The 20,805-nt window shown below is 41.5% G+C and overlaps 1 protein-coding gene across 1 annotated transcript in view; it reads right to left on the bottom strand.

Moving 5' to 3' along the window:
• Positions 1-418: 418 nt before the first annotated feature.
• The window catches only part of RTN4IP1 (reticulon 4 interacting protein 1), a 29,158-nt gene continuing 8,771 nt past the window's right edge, over positions 419-20,805 (bottom strand). Inside the window, exons 5-9 of the mRNA XM_063441307.1 lie at positions 18,797-18,845; positions 18,049-18,185; positions 12,300-12,483; positions 3,051-3,143; positions 419-558 (exon numbers count right to left, since the gene is read on the bottom strand). Coding sequence (XP_063297377.1) covers positions 442-558; positions 3,051-3,143; positions 12,300-12,483; positions 18,049-18,185; positions 18,797-18,845 — 580 coding nt within the window. The 3' untranslated portion in view covers positions 419-441. The remainder of the gene's footprint in view (positions 559-3,050; positions 3,144-12,299; positions 12,484-18,048; positions 18,186-18,796; positions 18,846-20,805) is intronic.

Genomic DNA, 20,805 nt, shown 5'->3' with positions numbered 1-20,805 from the left:
GTGTGAATAGGTAGGTTCCCTTTCCTACACCACAGATCACAAAGGAGCAGGAGAAAAGGGAACATTCATCAGCAAACTAAATATGACAGGTTCCCCTTAAAGTGATCAAAAAACATATACAAAAGAAAATTCAGTGTATTGTTGCTGGTATTTAAAACATATCTTTAGAATGTTCCCTGAAACCTGATAACTGCAGATGGACATTTTTATGAAACCTAATCGGGCTGGCGTACAGAAACTTACGGACTTTGTAACGTATTAATGGATTTCTTTTGTAAATGGAGAAGTAATTCAGAATATTTGTTCCAACATCCACGTATAAGCCTTTATGTAAGGAACAAAAAATAAACAAAACTTTTTAAATAAATCACCATTTTCCGAGAATGGGAAATTCCCCAAACAAATGTCATAATTCTCCAATGGTACAAAAATTATCATTTATTAATTGGATTCAGAAACTTGAATGACTGTTTTCCCACGTGCATGACCTTCTTCCATCTTCTGGAAAGCCTTGGGGACATCAGAAAATGAGAACACTTCATTAATGACGGGACGGATCTGTAAAGGAGGAGAGAGAAACAAAGGACCAGGGAGAGAAGAGGAGAGATGTATTGCCGTGAATGTTCATAACATGTGTAATGTGTGTTAATGTATGTAGAATCATATATGAACCAGCCGCTGCTAAAGAAACTACAATTCCCATAAACATGACAGGCAAAAAACACAGAAAATTGTTTGCAAGGGTTTGTCATGAGTACACCGGTTCTAGAGTGTGTCTACAAGTAATAATAATAATTAACGAAATAATAGCAGTGACTGTATTGGGTCTTCTGTAACACAATTCAGTCCAGGATCCTTTCACAATGTTCAATAAGTACAATAGTGAAAGATAAAGTTGACTGAAGATATAAATACACCACCTTTAAAAACTTTTACCAGTGCAAAACAAGATGCAGTTAATAGATGTGTATGAGAGCTTGGACACAAAATAGCTGCAGGACCATATTTTTGAAAAGCATTTCTAATCTAGAAAGACTAGAGAACAGTGATATCTCCCATAGCAGCAGCACTCATAACCCCTACGTTAAAATTAGGGGTATATCAACTAAGCGCTGATACAGACTTTATTTTTTATCTGATATGTAGCAGGCCGGTATGTGAATCACAATTTATTATTACGATACATATAAAGCACATAATCTGTGTTAGTCACTAAAGTGATCAAATTTAAGGTCAAAATAGCCAAACTGAAAAAATTCTCTAAGTCAGCTATGCATTCACCACTCTGGTCTTAAGTTTGAAATTCACTTTGCATTCTCATATTAGTGGATAACTCTGATAGTATGCTGTAAAATGGAATAAGGTCAGGTTTGTGCAATAACAGCCCATTTTCTACATTGTAGAAGCAGTCCAGTCATTAGTTATGCCCCGAGACATGAATCCCAAATTGTTGATCTCGGCTATATTCAGCATTACAGAACTGTGCCTTTTCTATTGATTGGATCTATTGTTGGGCTAATCCTAAAAAGGCTGACCAGAGAGCAGGACAACATAACATTCAGCCGCTGCTAAAATGGACTGAATCAGATGAAAATCCTTCCTGTATTAAGGCAACAAAATCGACAGAGGACTGCTGCATGCTGAATATGTAATGATTAAAGGAGATTAAATGAATAATGAAAACACAGTCTATTTACAGACCCACGTCAGTCTCCTAGCATGGGATACTTTTGTTTTGTTCGGGGAAAAAGGATTAACACTAAATTCTACAGAGATAGCAGGGATTAGAAGGACTAATATACATCTGTTTACGTGAAACATCAACCCCCGTACAGAGTTAACCTGCCCTCGCATCCTAGCTGTCTGCTGCATGAATCAAACCATGGAATTATCTGATGGAAAGTGATGTTTGTACAGCGATACTAACAGTGATATAAACACCCACAAAGCTGGCCGTAATAAAACATAAGTATGTGTTTGCGTCTGTTTTGATACAGAGCATGCAGAAGAAATAGAACTCTAGGTGAAAGTTTGAGAATAAAATGTAAAATATCTTTGGCAGCATTTATAAGAACTTATGAAAATAAGGACATACAAAAACAAAGATTTATATGGAAAACAGATAAAATAATTATATCTATAGCTCTCTCTGTGTATCTCTCCAGTGCACGTAACATTTGTAGATATGCAATGTTGAGGGTACCTGTAACTTCTCAAATTAGTATGATGAAAGCTTCAAGCAAATTACAAAGTGGAGTTTATTTATTGTTAAGCACATGGTGCTTAGAGGACCTTGAGCTCACTCTCATTTCTGTGTTCTTTGGAAAAGATGGCGTTACTTTTAGACAAACCAGCAAAGCTGTCAGACAGTCTGGAACAGGTCTGTGCATAAACAAAGTAGCAGCTGTGGAATGGTATTTAACAGTTTATTGGGCAGTTCCAATCATCCTATGAGATAATTGGAAATGCTTGTTGGGGGAAACTACTTAAATGAACACTATAGTGACAGGGATACAAACATGTATTGCTGTCACTATAGCTGTAATAACACTAATTCGGTTTCCGCCCCCACTGTAACCAATGTAAAAGGTGATTTTACTCCCCTTAATTCCTTGTGCTGCGTGGGTCCACTGCGGCTCGCCCCACCCCTGGATAATCAAATTTGTTGGTGAAAGCCAATCCAACATTGGGAAACCTTTTCTCATGCGCAGGAAAACGCAACGCTACGCCAATCAGCATTTAGGCTTAGAGATGCATTGATTCAATGGGGAATGTTCAGAGCCTCCATGCAGAGTGACGACCACTAGAGGTGTTACTAGGCAGCAATGTAAACACTGCATTTTCTCTGAAAAGACACTGTGTACATTAAAATGACTATAGTGTCCCTTAACACTTCTGCTGCACAGCGGTTTAGGGAATAAGATCAGTCCCCATAAAAAAATAATAATGAGATTCTCTTTAATTTGATTTTCTTTAGTACATTTTCTGTATTATGCATTAACATGTGTCATTGGTTTAATTATACAGTCCCTTTACATGTACGTGCATACCTTTCCAGCTTCCACCAGATCCCTTATTTCATCCAGGGATGGCCCACTGGCTGTAAAGAACGCCCATCGGTAATGAATTCCTTTGCTTAAATGCTTAAAAAGAAAATGAGAGCCAAATAAACACGTGAATAATAATAAAAAAAATAGGATAATGAATTCATAGTTACATGTAGTTACAGGTCGCAAAATACAATAATTAAAATAAGATTTCAATGTGGAATGATTTTAGAATAATTTGTGAAAGTAGACACCACAGGCCATGGTATATTTCCTTAATATAGCTTTATTACACAGCCATTTTAGCATCGATTTTTCAAAGTTTATGGTATTTTATTTTCCGTTTTTCTGTTACAATTTACCTGTTTATTTTGTACACTTGATGTGTGGAAATGTAATAAAAAATAAACAAAAAATAACTCAAATTGTGCTCCATTATATCTCAGTGCCTAGTGCAGTTTATTTTATGTATTTATTTAAAAAAAAATGTAAACAAATTGAAGATGGGTCTCTGGTGCATTTTAAGCTCACATTAAATTGACTATAAATGTTTGCCATTTGCAAATGTAGACACCACAGGGACTCTCACATTATATATATTTTTAGCTTTATTGGGGTTCAAAGTTTGTGGTCTTAATTTTTAGATACACATTGTATTTTTGTTGCCTATTTTTTAAAATGTCATGTGTCCTATGGTCATGAAACTATTTTATCTATACTCAGCAGCAACTCCTGAGTACAACAATAACCAATTTGTATACCTTTGTAAAGTTTCAATCCTAATCCCAAACCCTAGAGTTAGATGGATTCACTCTGCTTATTTCAGCAGAGGGATTCACTTGCTGGAACCAATTCAAATCCTAATCATACACACAAACCCATTCCCAAGGATTTCCATCTTCTAATATCAGTACTGATATTAGCAAAGGGAATTCTAACCTAAGACATTAAAGAATGTTCTGTTGCCACCAGGGTATCTTGTCACACTAAGCTGTACCATTGGGTAATTTCAAACCCCATATTAAAGAGCTGAGTGCAGTGTTCACATTGAGCCCATCTGTCAACGTGGAGCCTCCAATTCTGGTCCCAGCTGACATTATCTAACAATATCTGGGATTTCCTTGTTACTAGTAGCAAAACAGTCCCTGCTTGTATAATACAGCATGATGGAATAATTCCACCATGCGTCATTAAGGGGGTTAAGAAAGAATTAGTATAACTAAGAAATCACCTTCCCTAGATCTTCAGTCTATTAGCAAGTCAATAAAAAAAACCAAAGGGCGGGAACTTGGGGGGAAAAAAGGCAGGGAGGATGATTAGCAAATTCAGGTGGAATGTTAGACACTACCTTAAAGGGACACTATAGTCACCTGAACAACATTAGCTTAATGAAGCAGTTTTGATGTATAGAACTGACCCTAGTCACACCTCCCTGCATGTGACTTGCACAGCCTTCCATAAACACTTCCTGTAAAGAGAGCCCTATTTAGGCTCTCTTTATTGCAAGTTCTGTTTAATTAAGATTTTCTTATCCCCTGCTATGTTAATAGCTTGCTAGACCCTGCAAGAGCCTCCTGTATGTGATTAAAGTTCAATTTAGAGATTGAGATACAATTATTTAAGGTAAATTACATCTGTTTGAAAGTGAAACCAGTTTGTTTTTTCATGCAGGTTCTGTCAATCATAGCCAGGGGAGGTGTGGCTAGGGCTGCATAAACAGAAACAAAGGGATTTAACTCCTAAATGACAGTGAATTGAGCAGTGAAATTGCAGGGGAATGATCTATACACGAAAACTGCTTTATTTAGCTAAAGTAATTTAGGTGACTATAGTGTTCCTTTAAGTAGGAACTGTGACATGGGACATATCACGATTTAATCATTAAAAAAAAAAAAAAGCTGTGAATAGTTTCTCAGTAGACAAAACTAAGGCCAGAAAATGTAATCACCCGTTCTCTTTCCTGAATTTTCTCAAAAACACATGTAGGATGGGTATTGGAAGAGACCATTGGATGTGAGGTATCCTGAGCCAGGGCTTTAAGAAAGAATCTTCTTAGATGAAAAAAAGACAAGATGCTTGCACATTTTTTTTTTTTTTGCCACAATCTGCTTGTGGGTGAGATCATATGACTGTTAAAAAAAAAAAACCTTCTAAAAAAACGTGTTTCCTTTTAGTTGGTGTTGGCTCTTAAAGTCTGCTACTTTTTTTTTTTTTTTACTGAAAGGTAAATTGCTAATAGACCTGCTGAATGGATTTGGGCAAAATCTATGTGCAGTATAGAACCAAAAACTGACAGCCACTAGAGGCAGTCTTAACCCTGAAATGTAAACAATGCAATTTCTCAAAAAATGCATATTTTACATTGCTGGGTTAAGGGGACAGGGACACTAACCTCCACACTACTTCATTGAGATTAAGTGGTCTGGGTGACTGTATTGTCAGGGAAGTTTGGGGAAACAAAATGCAGAGCATGTGAGGGAAAAACAAAATAATAATAAGAAAAAATAAAATAAAAGGCACTCTCAGACAGTTCTTCCCTGTGCATGAGGCACCCTCTAGTTTTGATTCTGCAATTTAAAAACAATAACAAGCAAATGGGCTGCCCCAACAGCATGGCTAACCGAGAATGTGCAGGCATCCTTGCTACAAATCTGTGGAATCAAAGAGGGGAGAGAGCCTACCACCAACCTGTCAATATAGATTTCACTTCATTGAAGTGTTGTGAGATAAAGTGGTTATGGTGCGTAGAATGTCTTTTTATAGGATAGCACCATACACGTAAAGCAATTTGGCTCGCTGAAGAGCTTTATGTGTGAACATTGTGTCCTCTTTTTTTCCCCATTTACAAAAAGTACAGATTTTATTGGTAAGTCTTTAGAAAACTGGGCAGACTAGATGGGCCGAATGGTTCTTATCTGCCGTCACATTCTATGTTTCTATGTTTCTATGTCTGTGATTGGACAGCCACAGAAAGTCTGAGCTGGGGAACAAATAGGACTTGCAAAGGCTGCAGACAAGAGGTCTACACATTTTGCAGGCTGTAATACCCCCCCCCCCCCCCAAAAAAAAAACCCAATGAAACGCGTGCATGTTTTTATTGGTGGTATATCTACTACATAGTGATTTTTAAAACATTTTTATTTCTGGGCAGCATCACTGCCTCAAACCAAGGATCCTGGGGTCTTAAGGAGAGCCCCAAAATACTGGAGGGGTAGAGAAAACTTAGGCTTTCTGAAGAAAGAGTCTGGGAGGTCTACAATAAAGTGTGACCAGCTGAGCTAAAAAGAAAATGGATCTGTGTCAATAAAAGAAACAGCACCTGTCGTAGAGTTAAAGGGAAAAAAAAACGAAAAACTGAAGATTTAGAAGTACACCAAGTCTTTCTTAATTTCCTGTCTTATCAGCTGGAGTGGGGAGGTAACAAAATACATATACACATACACATTTTGACAACTGACACTTTGAGGTTTCTGAGAAAAAGGCTATGTTAATACTTTTTGAGAATATATCAATATTGACACATGTATGCATGATGTATTTTTCATTATACTGTATTATAATGTTCTCAATTATTTGTATTTCCGGTTTTAATTCACCAGGGAGATGTCAGGTGGAAGATTGTCCACATTGAACTAGAGTGACCGAGTTTAGACTTTAGATTTAAATCCAGTGACAACATTACTCTCTTTGAATGCTGAAGCTGGCTTTGCCATGTTTGGCAACTATGGTAACAAGAGAACTCCACTACAATACACAGATTTCCAGGGATAATGTGACTTCCAAGGTCTTTGTGTTTTTGCAGTGGTTCTCAAACTAGTCATCGATGCACCTCTACCAGTCCATGATTTAGGGATTATCCAGTTGTGTCCAAGATTTTTATTTTTTATTATTTTTTATTTTTTTTACTTTTTTCTGAAACCACCTTAGACACAACTGGGAAATCCACGAATACTTTTGGGAACCACTGTGATTTTATGTCGAGGTATTTGGGCTGAGCTAGTACACCAAGCACAGTACATAAGAGAGCCCCAGAGTATTTGTGTTTAATTTGTGACTTGCCTCAAAGTTCAAATTTGCCTGAATATTTACCCCAGGATCAAGCATAGTGCACCTGAAAAGTTTCTATATTGGGCTGATTGTACCGTGTCCTAAAGATAAAAACCTAGAGGCATATTTCACTGAAATTATCACACAGATTATTGTCTTAGTCTTTAAAGGTTTCCCATTCTTCTAGCATTAATTTAGTCACATTCAGCAACACACTATCCATAGGCAGTTTTTACCACCCGGTCATAATATAGGAGAATGGAACACGAAGGATACAATTTTGAGGATACTCTGTATTGTTACTGGTCTACAAAGGCATAAGCAGAAAAGTATTATAGGTTTCTAGATTCAGTGAGCCATCACAAAAAAAATAATCTGTATGCTCAGGCCAAAATACCAAGCTGACATGAAATCTGAATTGAAGTCATAGTCTGTGCACTGAATGGAAAGATTGTTAGGTCAAATACCCAATCTCGGACTACTGCAAAGATGGAATTTTTTTTGCCTAAATTTAGATTTGAATTCACGACAATTTGAAGTTTATAGGTTTATTTAGTCAAGTAAGAATTTAAAGTGAATTTCAAATTTAAAGCGGCACTGTCATGCCGAATTCCGTTTTTTTTTTAACCCCCCTCCCGCCTCAACTACATCCAATCGACCCCCTAGTCATCCCCAAATGCCCCTATACCCCCCACATTACCTATTTTTTATTCTTTATTTTCTGCCCGATCTTTATTCAGGGCGCCGCCATCTTTGTGTGGGTAGGTGAAGTCCCTGTGGGACACGTCATCTGCCCACACTAGATAGCCCTGAGATTCCCGCACATGCCCAGTGAAACACCTGGACATGCGAACGGGAATTTCACCTATTCATTCATTCATCAGACAGACGAATGAATGAATAGAAAAAAATCAGACGAACAAACTAACACTGTGTATCAGTGTTAGTTTGTTCGTTCAGTTTATTACAAGGAGGGAGCTACCGGCGTGCAGCTCCCTCCTTGTAATATGTAACTATAGAAGCGGCAGGGAGCAGAGCTCCCCACCACTTCATAAGCCCCCCAGGTCCCCCCCTCACTCTATGGGGGTCAATATGACCCCCATAATAGCACAAGGGAGATTAAAATCTCCCCAATGCCCCTACTCGCTATATCGCGAGTAGGGGCATGTCCACTAAACAGTGAGCAGCCTGTGGCTGCTCACTGTAAAAAAAAAAAAAAAAAAAAAAGGGTAATAAGGGGGGGACGGGGGGCCTACTGTCCTCCCCCGCCGGCCCCCACCCCTGGACGGCGGGTGGGGGCCATAATGGGAATGAGGGGGGACCTACTGTCCTCCCCTCAGGCCCCCACCCCTGGGCGGCGGGTGGGGGCCATAATAGTAATAAGGGGGGGGGACCTACTGTCCTCCACCCCCCGGCCCCCACCCCTGGGCGGCGGGTGGGGGCCATAATAGTAATAGGGGGGGGGGGACCTACTGTCCTCCACCCCCCGGCCCCCACCCCTGGGCGGCGGGTGGGGGCCATAATAGTAATAAGGGGGGGGGGGACCTACTGTCCTCCACCCCCCGGCCCCCACCCCTGGGCGGCGGGTGGGGGCCATAATAGTAATAAGGGGGGGGGACCTACTGTCCTCCAGCCCCCGGCCCCCACCCCTGGGCGGCGGGTGGGGGCCATAATAGTAATAAGGGGGGGGGGCGGGTCTACTGTCCTTCCCCCCCCCCCGGCCCCCACCCCTGGGCGGCGGGTGGGGGCCATAACGATAATGGGGGGGGGACCTACTGTCCTCCCCCCGCCCCCACCCCTGGGCGGCGGGTGGGGGCACTAAGTAAATTCCCCCCCCCCCCATCAAGGTGACTAGGGGTGCCCAAGCCCCTAGTCACCCACCCCCCACCCAAAAAAAAAATGCCCCTACCTACCCCCCTCACCCTAAAAAATAGTGAGGGGGGAATAAAATTGCTAACCTGTAAAGTAAAATTAAACTTACCATTCGACGTCTTCTTTTTTCTAAAATCTTCATTTTTCAGCCCCAAAAAAGGCCAAATAAAAAACCATCATAGCCGTCGAACTAAAAATAAAATAAAAAACCCGAGCGCAAAAAAAAAAAACCCGACGAAAAAGAAAAAACCCGAGCGCACAAAAAAATAATCCATCTTCACCCATGGAGGGCTCCGCGCAGACTGAGCTCCGCAGGGCGGGGCAAGGCTTATAAAGCCTTGCCCCGCCCTGCAATTAGCCTAAGAACACTCTGATTGGTGGGTTTAAGCCAATCAGAGTGCTCTTTGTCATTTTACAAGCGTGGGAAAGTTCTTTGGAATTTTCCCACGCTTGTAAAATGTCACAGAGCACTGTGATTGGATGGCTTGAAATCCATCCAATCACAGTGCTCTGTGTCATTTTACAAGCGTGGGAAAGTTCTTTGGAATTTTCCCACGCTTGTAAAATGACACAGAGCACTGTGATTGGATGGATTTCAAGCCATCCAATCACAGTGCTCTGTGTCATTTTACAAGCGTGGGAAAGTTCTTTGGAATTTTCCCACGCTTGTAAAATGACACAGAGCACTGTGATTGGATGGCTTGAAATCCATCCAATCACAGTGCTCTGTGTCATTTTACAAGCGTGGGAAAGTTCTTTGGAATTTTCCCACGCTTGTAAAATGACACAGAGCACTGTGATTGGATGGCTTGAAATCCATCCAATCACAGTGCTCTGTGTCATTTTACAAGCGTGGGAAAGTTCTTTGGAATTTTCCCACGCTTGTAAAATGACACAGAGCACTGTGATTGGATGGATTTCAAGCCATCCAATCACAGTGCTCTGTGTAATTTTACAAGCGTGGGAAAATTCCAAAGAACTTTCCCACGCTTGTAAAATGACAAAGAGCACTCTGATTGGCTTAAACCCACCAATCAGAGTGTTCTTAGGCTAATTGCAGGGCGGGGCAAGGCTTTATAAGCCTTGCCCCGCCCTGCGGAGCTCAGTCTGCGCGGAGCCCTCCATGGGTGAAGATGGATTATTTTTTTGTGCGCTCGGGTTTTTTCTTTTTCGTCGGGTTTTTTTTTTTGCGCTCGGGTTTTTTATTTTATTTTTAGTTCGACGGCTATGATGGTTTTTTATTTGGCCTTTTTTGGGGCTGAAAAATGAAGATTTTAGAAAAAAGAAGACGTCGAATGGTAAGTTTAATTTTACTTTACAGGTTAGCAATTTTATTCCCCCCTCACTATTTTTTAGGGTGAGGGGGGTAGGTAGGGGCATTTTTTATTTGGGTGGGGGGTGGGTGACTAGGGGCTTGGGCACCCCTAGTCACCTTGATGGGGGGGGGAATTTACTTAGTGCCCCCACCCGCCGCCCAGGGGTGGGGGGAGGACAGTAGGTCCCCCCCCCATTATCGTTATGGCCCCCACCCGCCGCCCAGGGGTGGGGGCCGGGGGGGGGGAGGACAGTAGATCCCCCCCCCTATTACTATTATGGCCCCCACCCGCCGCCCAGGGGTGGGGGCCGGGGGGGAGGACAGTAGGTCCCCCCCCCCCTTTTTCCATTAGGGCCCCCACCCGCCGCCCAGGGGTGGGGGCCGGGGGCTGGAGGACAGTAGGTCCCCCCCCCCTTATTACTATTATGGCCCCCACCCGCCGCCCAGGGGTGGGGGCCGGGGGCTGGAGGACAGTAGGTCCCCCCCCTTATTACTATTATGGCCCCCACCCGCCGCCCAGGGGTGGGGGACGGGGGGGAGGACAGTAGGCCCCCCCCCCCCTTTTTCCATTAGGGCCCCCACCCGCCGCCCAGGGGTGGGGGCCGGGGGCTGGAGGACAGTAGGTCCCCCCCCCCTTATTACTATTATGGCCCCCACCCGCCGCCCAGGGGTGGGGGCCGGGGGGGGGAGGACAGTAGGTCCCCCCCCCCCTATTACTATTATGGCCCCCACCCGCCGCCCAGGGGTGGGGGCCGGGGGGTGGAGGACAGTAGGTCCCCCCCCCTTATTACTATTATGGCCCCCACCCGCCGCCCAGGGGTGGGGGCCGGGGGGGAGGACAGTAGGTCCCCCCCCCCCTTTATTACTATTATGGCCCCCACCCGCCGGCCAGGGGTGGGGGCCGGGGGGGAGGACAGTAGGTCCCCCCCCCCCCACTACTATTATGGCCCCCACCCGCCGCCCAGGGGTGGGGGCCGGGGGGGAGGACAGTAGGTCTCCCCCCCTCATTATCTTTATGGCCCCCACCCACCGCTCAGGGGTGGGGGCCGGGGGGGGGGGGGGGACAATAGGTCTCCCTCCCTTATTTTACTTTACGGCCCCCACCCGTCATTTAGGGGTGGGGGGCAATATTTTTTTTATTTTTTTTCTACAGTGAGCAGCCACAGGCTGCTCACTGCTTACTAGACATGCCCCTACTCGCGGTATAGCGAGTAGGGGCATATTATTTACTAATACAAAGTCATTTTTACTTGGTGTTAGTAAATTTGGCTGAAAGACCAATTTAGGTCTTTCAGCCTTTTAGTAGATAGCTCCCTGATACCGTGGGAATTAGGGAGTTATCTACTAAGTGGCTGCTAGATGCAGCCACAGCAATGAATAGGATCGGAGTTTCATTCATTTGAATGAAATTCCGATCCGAACAAAGTACCGAATTGCATCCTAACACCAATGGAGAAACGGTGCTCATTCTGTTAGGATGCAATTCGGCAGTTTTGCCTAAGTGACAGGACTTTCGGCAATACTGACAGGAAGTATTGTGGGAACTGGGAGGAAAGCTAGGGATCATGGGAAAATTGCTCTGACCAGCGGAAATGAAGCACACTTTGCTCCTCCGCTGGTCAGAGCTGGTCAAGCGGAGGAATCCCATAAGACAAAGAGTCCCTACTTTGTCTTATGGTTTTAAAGAAAACTAAAGAAGACAGGAAGAAAAGAATAACAGATCCTGAGAGAGGGGGAGAAGAGGAAGAGATTGAGGAAAGGTAAGTTCGGCATGACAGTGCCGCTTTAAGGACAATATAGCCAAACTGGAAAAAATCTGGAAAAAGTTAGCCATGCTATCACTTCAGCTTCTCTGGCCTTACATTTGAAATTCTCTTTGAATATCACTTCAGTAAACAAACGCGTGAATAACCCATAAAACAAGTAATAGATTTCTCTTAGAGGAAGTGATCCAGAGGTTCCATTTGTCTATTAGACACTCCATTTTGTGATGCAAGATTCTTAGCATCGAAGCTTACCTTCATCACTTTTGAACCTAGAGTGATCCCAGTACGCATCATTCCATCCGCTATACCCAGCCTATCGTTGTTGTACAAAAATGGAGTTACAAGTGTGACAAAACTGGCTCCGGACCATGGCTTAAGGAACTGAAGAGCAAGTTTTTCAGTTGGTCCACCAATGTTGTCCAAAATAACATCAAACCTAAAAGGGAAATTAATGCATATCAGCAATGTTGGCAATATCAACGCATAATAAACATAAACAATTCTAATGTCTTTGTAAATAATATTATAACTGGCTATGCCCCAGTGTGATATATCAACCCATGTGCATTATTCACCAATGTAGCAGTTTTTGCTTATACAGCTATGTTTATAATAGGGATAGGCACAACAAAATAGGTGGTTATAAGTTACCACTAAGAAAGATCACTATGTATTTAAGAAAATACCTGGATTCAGTTGATAAGATGAGTTAAAAAGTGTTTCATTAGAAAAAGGAAAAATAAATTGTCAGGGTTATTTACGAATATTAAAGTGAATTTGAAATCTAAGGCTAGAGTAGTCAAACAGAAAGCATAGCTGACAAATCATTTTTCAAATACGGCTATTTTGATCTTAAAGGGACACTATAGTTACCAGAACAACTACAACTTAATGTATTTGTTCTGGTGAGTATAATCAGTTCCTTCAGGATATTTTTTTCCCAGAAAAAAGGCAGTGTTTACATTACAGACTAGGGATACCTCCACTGGCCACTTCTCAGATGGCTGCTAGAGCTGCTTCCTGGGGTAGTGCTGCACACTGTGCAGCACTGACATTCAATGTCTCCAGGCTCTGCATGGAGACACTGAACTTTTCTTTATAGAGATGCGTTGAATCAATGCATCTCAATGAGGAGATTGTGATTGGCCAGACTGGGGTTTGGCTCTGCCCCCTGTCCCAACTTCTTGACAATCTCCTATGGGAAAGCATTATGATTGGCTCAGATCATTGCTTCTGATGATGTCAGCCAAGAAGGAAGATCAGGGGCAGAGTCAATTCCAGCAGACAGGAATAAAGGTAAGATTGTACTATATTTAGGAGGGGAGGGGGGCCAGATAGTGATTTTAACACTATAGGGTCAGGAATAAATGTTTGTGTTCTTATAAATGTGAAATTCATTTTGAAATCACCTTGAATACTGCCTTTTTTACTAAAGTGAGAATTCAAAGTGAATAAGACTTCACATGTAAATCCCAGCAAAACAATTTGTTCGGGCGCAGATTAATGGTATTTGATTCATTCATCATAGCTGAAAAGCATTTGTGCACAATTCTATTATACCAAGTATAAACTTCTAGGAATTTCGGTAGATCAGATAAAATCCAGGGTAAATGAAGAGTTGGGTTTCATTTGTTTAACCAGGTTATCTTTTAAATTCACCTAGGTATAAACTCCCATACATAATCTGGAAATAAATACACAATCCTCAGTAAATCCATTACATTGCTGGGTGGGTGCCTCTGTTTTGTTTTTATCAAAATCCAATGCATTTGTTGATGAGATGGAAAATCCTAACAAATTCAAATTATATTCATTGCCTTTCAGTACTGAATACGTTACTGTGGATACTTTGTTTTGATTTTGCATGCTGCTCCTTTCCTAAGCCAAGTACATGTAATTCTATGCAGGTATACAAATGGAAGTGAGCATTGCATACAACCCTGTCAATACTTTAAGAACACCGTGACTTAACAGATTGTGCTAAGCCACGGCGATTCTCAACTGGCAGCTACTTAACCCCTTAAGGACACACAACGGAAATATTCAGTCATGATTCCCGTTTATTTCTGAAGTTGTGTCCTTAAGGGGTTACGTGAGATCCTGACATGGTCTTCCATGCGGATTGTGATTGGTGCTGGGCTTAGCCAGCTGCCCAGAACCCTTTACAGTGTAATTAGCTGGGACAGAATGCTTGATTTCCATGTTACGGGTTAATTAACCTGCCATAATGAAAACAGCCAGTAGATGGCGGCAACATAACTACTATTTTAACTAGGAAATCCATATGCTAATATCATTTTAATATTATATTAGCAAAGGGTTTCCATAGGGTTAGGGTTAATTGTACAGTTAGTGTTAGAGTAATTGCAGTTTTAAGGCTAAGGATAGTGTAGGGTTAATGTGAAGGTAGATGTACGGTTAGCATTAACATAATCGTAGGGTTAGGGTATGATTGGTATTGCTTTGGGGAATGAATAGTACAGGATTAGCGTTTACAACAAAAAAATAATTTAGGTACTAGACATATTAGGCATTTAACGATCAGGACGGATATGTGAATCTGCTTTGAGTTCTTTTTATTTAGCTGCCCTGGATGTGTGAAAATTATTACAAGCAAAAATGTAATATGATACAAATATATAATACGGTTGCGGACATTTAACCCCTTAAGGACCGGACTGTTTTGGCCATGTTGTACGTTAAAGGACCACTATAGTGCCAGGAAAACAAACTTGTTTTCCTGAAACTATAGGGTATTTAGGTCTCCCCCACCCTCAGAGCCCCCCTCCCGCTGGGCTGAAGGGGTTAAAACCCCTTCAGCCACTTACCCTTCTCCAGTGCCGGGCTCCCTCAGTGCTGGGGAACTCTCCACCCCCTGCCGATGTCAGATAAGAATGCACGGCAAGCGCCGTGCGCACATTCAAACCGCCCATAGGAAAGCATTACTCAATGATTTCCTATGGACGTCCAGCGTCTTCTCACTGCGATTTTCACAGTGAGAATCGCAGAAGCACCTCTAGCGGCTGTCAGTGAGACAGCCACTAGAGGCTGGATTAACCCTCGGTGAAACATAGCAGTTTCTCAGAAACTGCTATGTTTTCAGCTGCACGGTTAAAACTAGAGGGACCTGGCACCCAGACCACTTCATTGAGCGGAAGTGGTCTGGGTGCCTACAGTGGTCCTTTAAGGACCAGAGCGGTTTTAACACTTTTGTGGTGTTTGCGTTAGCTGTAATTTTCCTCTCTTTCATTTAAGGACTGAATACACCAAAGAAATGCTCACTTCCATTAAGGGACTTTAAGGCCCAGAAGGCTCACGTGGTGTATGTCCAAGAAACACACTTTAGGGAGGGCTCCGCCCCAAAACTGACCAATAACATTTACTCCATGGGCTTTTATGGGAACAACCCCAATGGCAAGTCCAGAGGAACTGCTATCCTCATTCATAAGTCAATCCTGTATCTGCATGGCACAACCTTGGTCGGGAAGGAGGGTCAATACGTTTTCATAAAGGGAAGATACTAGGCCAGAAATACACTTTTACCAACATTTATGCTCCTAACTCACAACAAGGCAGGTTTTTAAGGGCCACGCTGAAAACCTTAACGGCCATTATGGAGGGCTTTCTAATTTTATGGGGGGACTTTAATTTAGCTTTACACCCCGAGTAGATACCTCGACAGGCAGATTGGCTGTCCCTGACCACACACTCCAGATTATTAGAAACCTACTCCTTACACACCACCTAACCGACTGCTGGCGGGCTATGCACCCTTACGGTAGGTATTACTCATACTACTTTATTCCCCACGCTAGATATTCTCGCCTAGATTACTTCTTCATTCCCTAATACTATCTACATACTGTTACCCAGGCTACTCTTGGAGTGACAATTTGGTCTGACCATGCCCCCCTCACGCTCAGTTTGACCAGCCCGTTCTCTAGACCCAAGATGGTTAATTGGATATTGAATGAGACCCTTCTTAACGACCCACTGGTCTTGTCGGACGTAAACACCACGCTGACAAACTATGTTGAAGAGAACTTGACGACTGGGGTATCTGCCTCGACCATTTGGGAAGCTCACAAGTGCACCATTTGGGGCTTCTTCATGGCCTGAGTGGCCCAGCTAAAGCAGGAGAGGGAAGCATAGAGATAGAGAAAACCTATCAGGGAGAAGGTGTCAGGTTACTCTGAGGTAGGGGGGGGGGATAACCCCCAGGATCCATAAACTGAAGAAAAATAAAAAAAAATAAGGAAAAAAAATAAAAATAAGGGGATGAACCATTATGTAGGTGAACCCTTCTAAAGATGAGTAACCCAATAAAATGTAACTTTTAATAAGTATAGTAAAAAAAAATTGTGTAGCTAAATTGTAATAACAAAATAGAAAAAGCAGAGTCAGTCAGTATAACTTCTGCTTAGATAGGAGTAAATAAAGTCCCTAAATAATATAAAGAAAATATTAATAATAGTAATAAAGAAGTGTAACCTATTTACATAAATAACACAGAAAAGTCACAGTAAAAATAAATAGTAGGAATTACATAATATCACTATGTGCAGTGACTCTCTGAAAAGGCAGTGTTTGCATGAAAATGCCTGCATATCATTATTATACTCACCAGAACAACTACATTAGGAAGGACAAGAAAAATAATGATACGATGGTAACCCCTGGATCTAGTGAGATAGAGGGGAAGCCATAATATTAAGTCTCCAAAAATGGAGAGTGGTCGCCTAAACTGAGCTCTCCAGTCAATAGGGCTTAACCCTTAAATATGCAAAATAGAGAGAATGGATCTCATTGAGTACCCCAGGGGATCAGGGACCCAACGAGGGAGAACACAGTGAAAAAGGATAAGGAATATATACAGGGGAAATTGTTACAGGGGAAAAAAAAAACCCTACCTATATTGAAACTAAATTTAAAAGCGTAAGAAAAGAGAAGGTATACATGTCCACGAGGGGAGAAAATTAAATACCAGAACCATAGTATGCAGGAACAAGAAAATAGGATAGTTTAATATATAGTATCAGTAAAGACTATCCCTAATAATCTCCTCTTAGTAAGAGAGTGGTTCAGGAGGATAGAATATGGGGCTAGGGCTAAAAATCCCTAAAAAGTGCCTCTATATACGCTATAAGTACAGCAGATGCAGACAATCTCCTGGAAAGTGAACACTCGAATACAAAGGTAGGAAGTCAAGGCTCCTAAGCATATCTGCAAGAGGTCAGAGAATAATAGTAGAGATGGCTATAGCCCTAAACAACCCCAATCCTTAGGGTCCAATAAGGTGCTGTCTGAGATCTGTATGAGGCCCAGGGATAGGCAACCTTCGGCTCTCCAGATGTTGTGGACTACATCCCCCATAATGCTCTTACACACATAATGCTGGCAAAGCATCATGGGAGGTGTAGTCCAAAACATCTGGAGAGCCGAAGGTTCCCCACCCCTGGTATAAGCTAAATGATAAGCTCACAGCCAGCTCCTTTCCTTTAGAACAGCCTGCCTACCCCATCAGACTCTCCCTAGGTCTTTAATCATTTAGGAAGTCCCTCAAAACCCATCTTTTCAGAAATGCTTATGCCCCCCCCAAGAGTAACTTCTATGTCACAAATCTGTTTTCTTGCTCTCTCCTAAAGAGCCACACTCCAAGCTCACCTCCAGCATTTCCACCTTGCTGTATCCCCCTTGATGCACTTCTTATTGTGTCTTTATACTCCACTTCACTAGACTGTAAGCCCGTTTGAGGAGGGTCCTCATCTACCTATTGTTCCTCATTACGTTGTACTTGTCTCATTAATTGTTATTGTTTCTCCCTTTCATAATATTGTAGAGCAATGTGGAATAAATTGGCGCTATATAAATACCAATAATAATAATAATAATAATAATAGTTAGTAATAAATGCTTCATTTCAATCATATCCCAATGGAGCTATCCTTCTTTGTTGTAAACTCTGTGTATGGTTTTGGGAACACACACTAGACACACTTACAGTTGCCGTGATTTTAGCTGCTCTTTCAAGTTTCCTGCTTTGTAATCAACAACGTCATCTGCTCCAAGATTCATCATTAGGGAGAGGGCATCTTCAGAGCAAACTGCGGTCACGTGTGCACCCCATGCTTTTAGCAGCTGAAACGTGAACACAACATTGAGAACTGGAACTATAGTGTTTTCATAGCACTTTTTGCATTCAAGTACAATCGAATAAACAAAATAAAAATACAAAATAAATAAAAAGATAAACTGCCTTCAAAGTTCCCTGATTTGTCATAAAGCTTCAGAATTCACAACATTTACAATGCGCCCTCCCTGGACTATGCTCCGGTTGAAATCTCAGAAATCCCATTGTGTTGGAGTGTTAAGCATATCTGATAAATGCTAAACGAGCAGGGGATTAAAGGTATATGTAGTTTAGTACAGAGCGTTTTATAAAAGATGTGCATTATAATGATGCACATGGCAACAGAAATAGTGGTGTGGTTTTATTACCTTACCAATACCTCGATTTATTTAAATTTTTGTCCCCCAATCATCAGGCTCCCACATACGGTTTGAAACTGACTGCAAGCGGTGAAGCGGAAAACAATGGCTTCTGGGCATATGCCAGTTTTGCCAGTGATGTAGTTGAGCAGAGGGGTGGGCTTATAGTTGCAGTGATTGATGTAGTTACAATTCAACAAAGCTATTTCATATTAACTGTGCTATATAACGAACGCATAAGTAGAACATAAAACGTGTACCTGGATGGCAGCTGTTCCAACACCACCTGAGGCTCCAATAACCAGTACTCTATATTAAAAAAAATATATGTAAACATTAAATGAGAATGTATTATTATTAACAACAAACTATGAAATTTTAGACCAACAAGACGGATTTATATACAATTACTAACGCAGCACCTTTTCAAACTTAAAAGAACCGATGCTCTAGTAAAGGAAGCTGTCACCCAAACGGGTTTACATGGAAGCATATTACTAGCTGCTTTGAAGAATTATTTTAGCATTGGTTCTTCTGCCAGTACCCAGTTAATACTATTTGAAATGATACTATGTAGATATTAGGTTAAATGACAGTTCTGGTGATGGACTAGTTTGTTCATGCACAAAAAGGAAAACTTAAAGGATCACTATAGGGTCAGGAACACAAGCATGTATTCCTGACCCTATAGTGTTAAAACCACCATCTAGCCCCCCTGGGCCCATCATGCCTCCATAAATATAGCAAAATCTTACTGTATTCAAGCCTGAAGCTGCTGGTTCTGCCCTGTCTGCCTCAGAAAAAACAAGCAGTCTGCTGACATCATCAGAAGTGGTAGCCTGATCCAATCACAGTGCTTCTCCACAGGATTGGCTGAGACTGACAAGGAGGCAGATCAGGGACAGAGCCAGCACAATTGAAACACAGCCCTGGCCAATCAGCATCTCCTCATAGAGATTAATTGATTCTATTAACCCCTTAACACCGCAGCCAAATGTACAAGTTGTGAACGAAACAAAATGTAAACAAAACCTGGCATTTGCGCTATATGTCTGTCCAACCGTAATTCACCTCTTTCATATTAAATGCACCCCCCTTGTTATATATCATTTTATTCAGGGGAAACAGGGCTTTCATTTAATATCAAATATTCAGCTATGAAACATAATTTATTATGACAAAAATGGGAGAAAATAAGATTTTTTTTGATTTTTTTTAGTTCTACATGACATTTTAACTGTCAGTGTCATAATACTGTTTGCTTTTACTGCAATAAAATACACATATTTGTATTCAGCAAAGTCTCACGTGTAAAACAGTACCCCCTATGTACAGGTTTTATGGTGTTTTGGGAAGTTACAGGGTCAAATATAGCGCGTTACATTTGAAATTAAAATTCGCCAGATTGGTTACATTGCCTTTGAGACTGTATAGTAGCCCAGGAAATAAATTTACACCCATAATGGCATACCATTTGCAATAGTAGACGACCCAAGATATTGCAAATGGGGTATGTCCAGTCTTTTTTAGTAGCCATTTGGTCACAAACACTGGCCAAAGTTAGCGTTAGTATTTGTTTGTGTGTGAAAAATGCAAAAAACGCCAATTTTGGCCAGTGTTTGTGACTAAGTGGCTACTAAAAAAGACTGGACATACCCCATTTGCAATACCTTGGGTTGTCTACTATTGCAAATAGTATGCCATCATAGGGGTAATTTTCATTCTTGGGCTACCATAGGGTCATAAAGGCAACGTAAGCAATCTGGCGAATTTTAATGTGAAAAAAATGAAACACAAGCCTTATATTTGACGCTGTAACTTTTGAAAACACCATAAAACCTGTACATGAGGGGTACTGTTGTACTCGGGAGACTTCGCTGAACACAAATATTTGTGTTTCAAAACAGTAAAAAGTATTGCAGCAATAATATCGTCCGTGTAAGTGCTGTTTGTGCGTGAAAAATGCAAAAACCGTCACTTTTACTGGCGATATCATCGTTGTAATACATTTTACTGTTTTGAAACACTAATATTTGTGTTCAGCGAAGTCTCCCGAGTAAAACAGTACCCACCATGTACAGGTTTTATGGTGTCTTGGAAAGTTATAGGGTTAAATATAGTGCTTATAGTTTTTTTACGTATTTACATATTTTTTTTATATTATTTATAAATATATATAACAATAATTATATATATATATTTAATCAGTATCAGTCTACGTGTAATTTGATATTAATATATATAACAATAATTATATATATATATTTAA

This window comes from Pelobates fuscus, chromosome 2 (genome assembly GCF_036172605.1).
Source record: "Pelobates fuscus isolate aPelFus1 chromosome 2, aPelFus1.pri, whole genome shotgun sequence".
Classification (NCBI taxonomy): Eukaryota; Metazoa; Chordata; class Amphibia; order Anura; family Pelobatidae; genus Pelobates; species Pelobates fuscus.
Note: the sequence above shows the minus strand (reverse complement) of the source record. Positions and strands in the feature narration are given on the sequence as shown.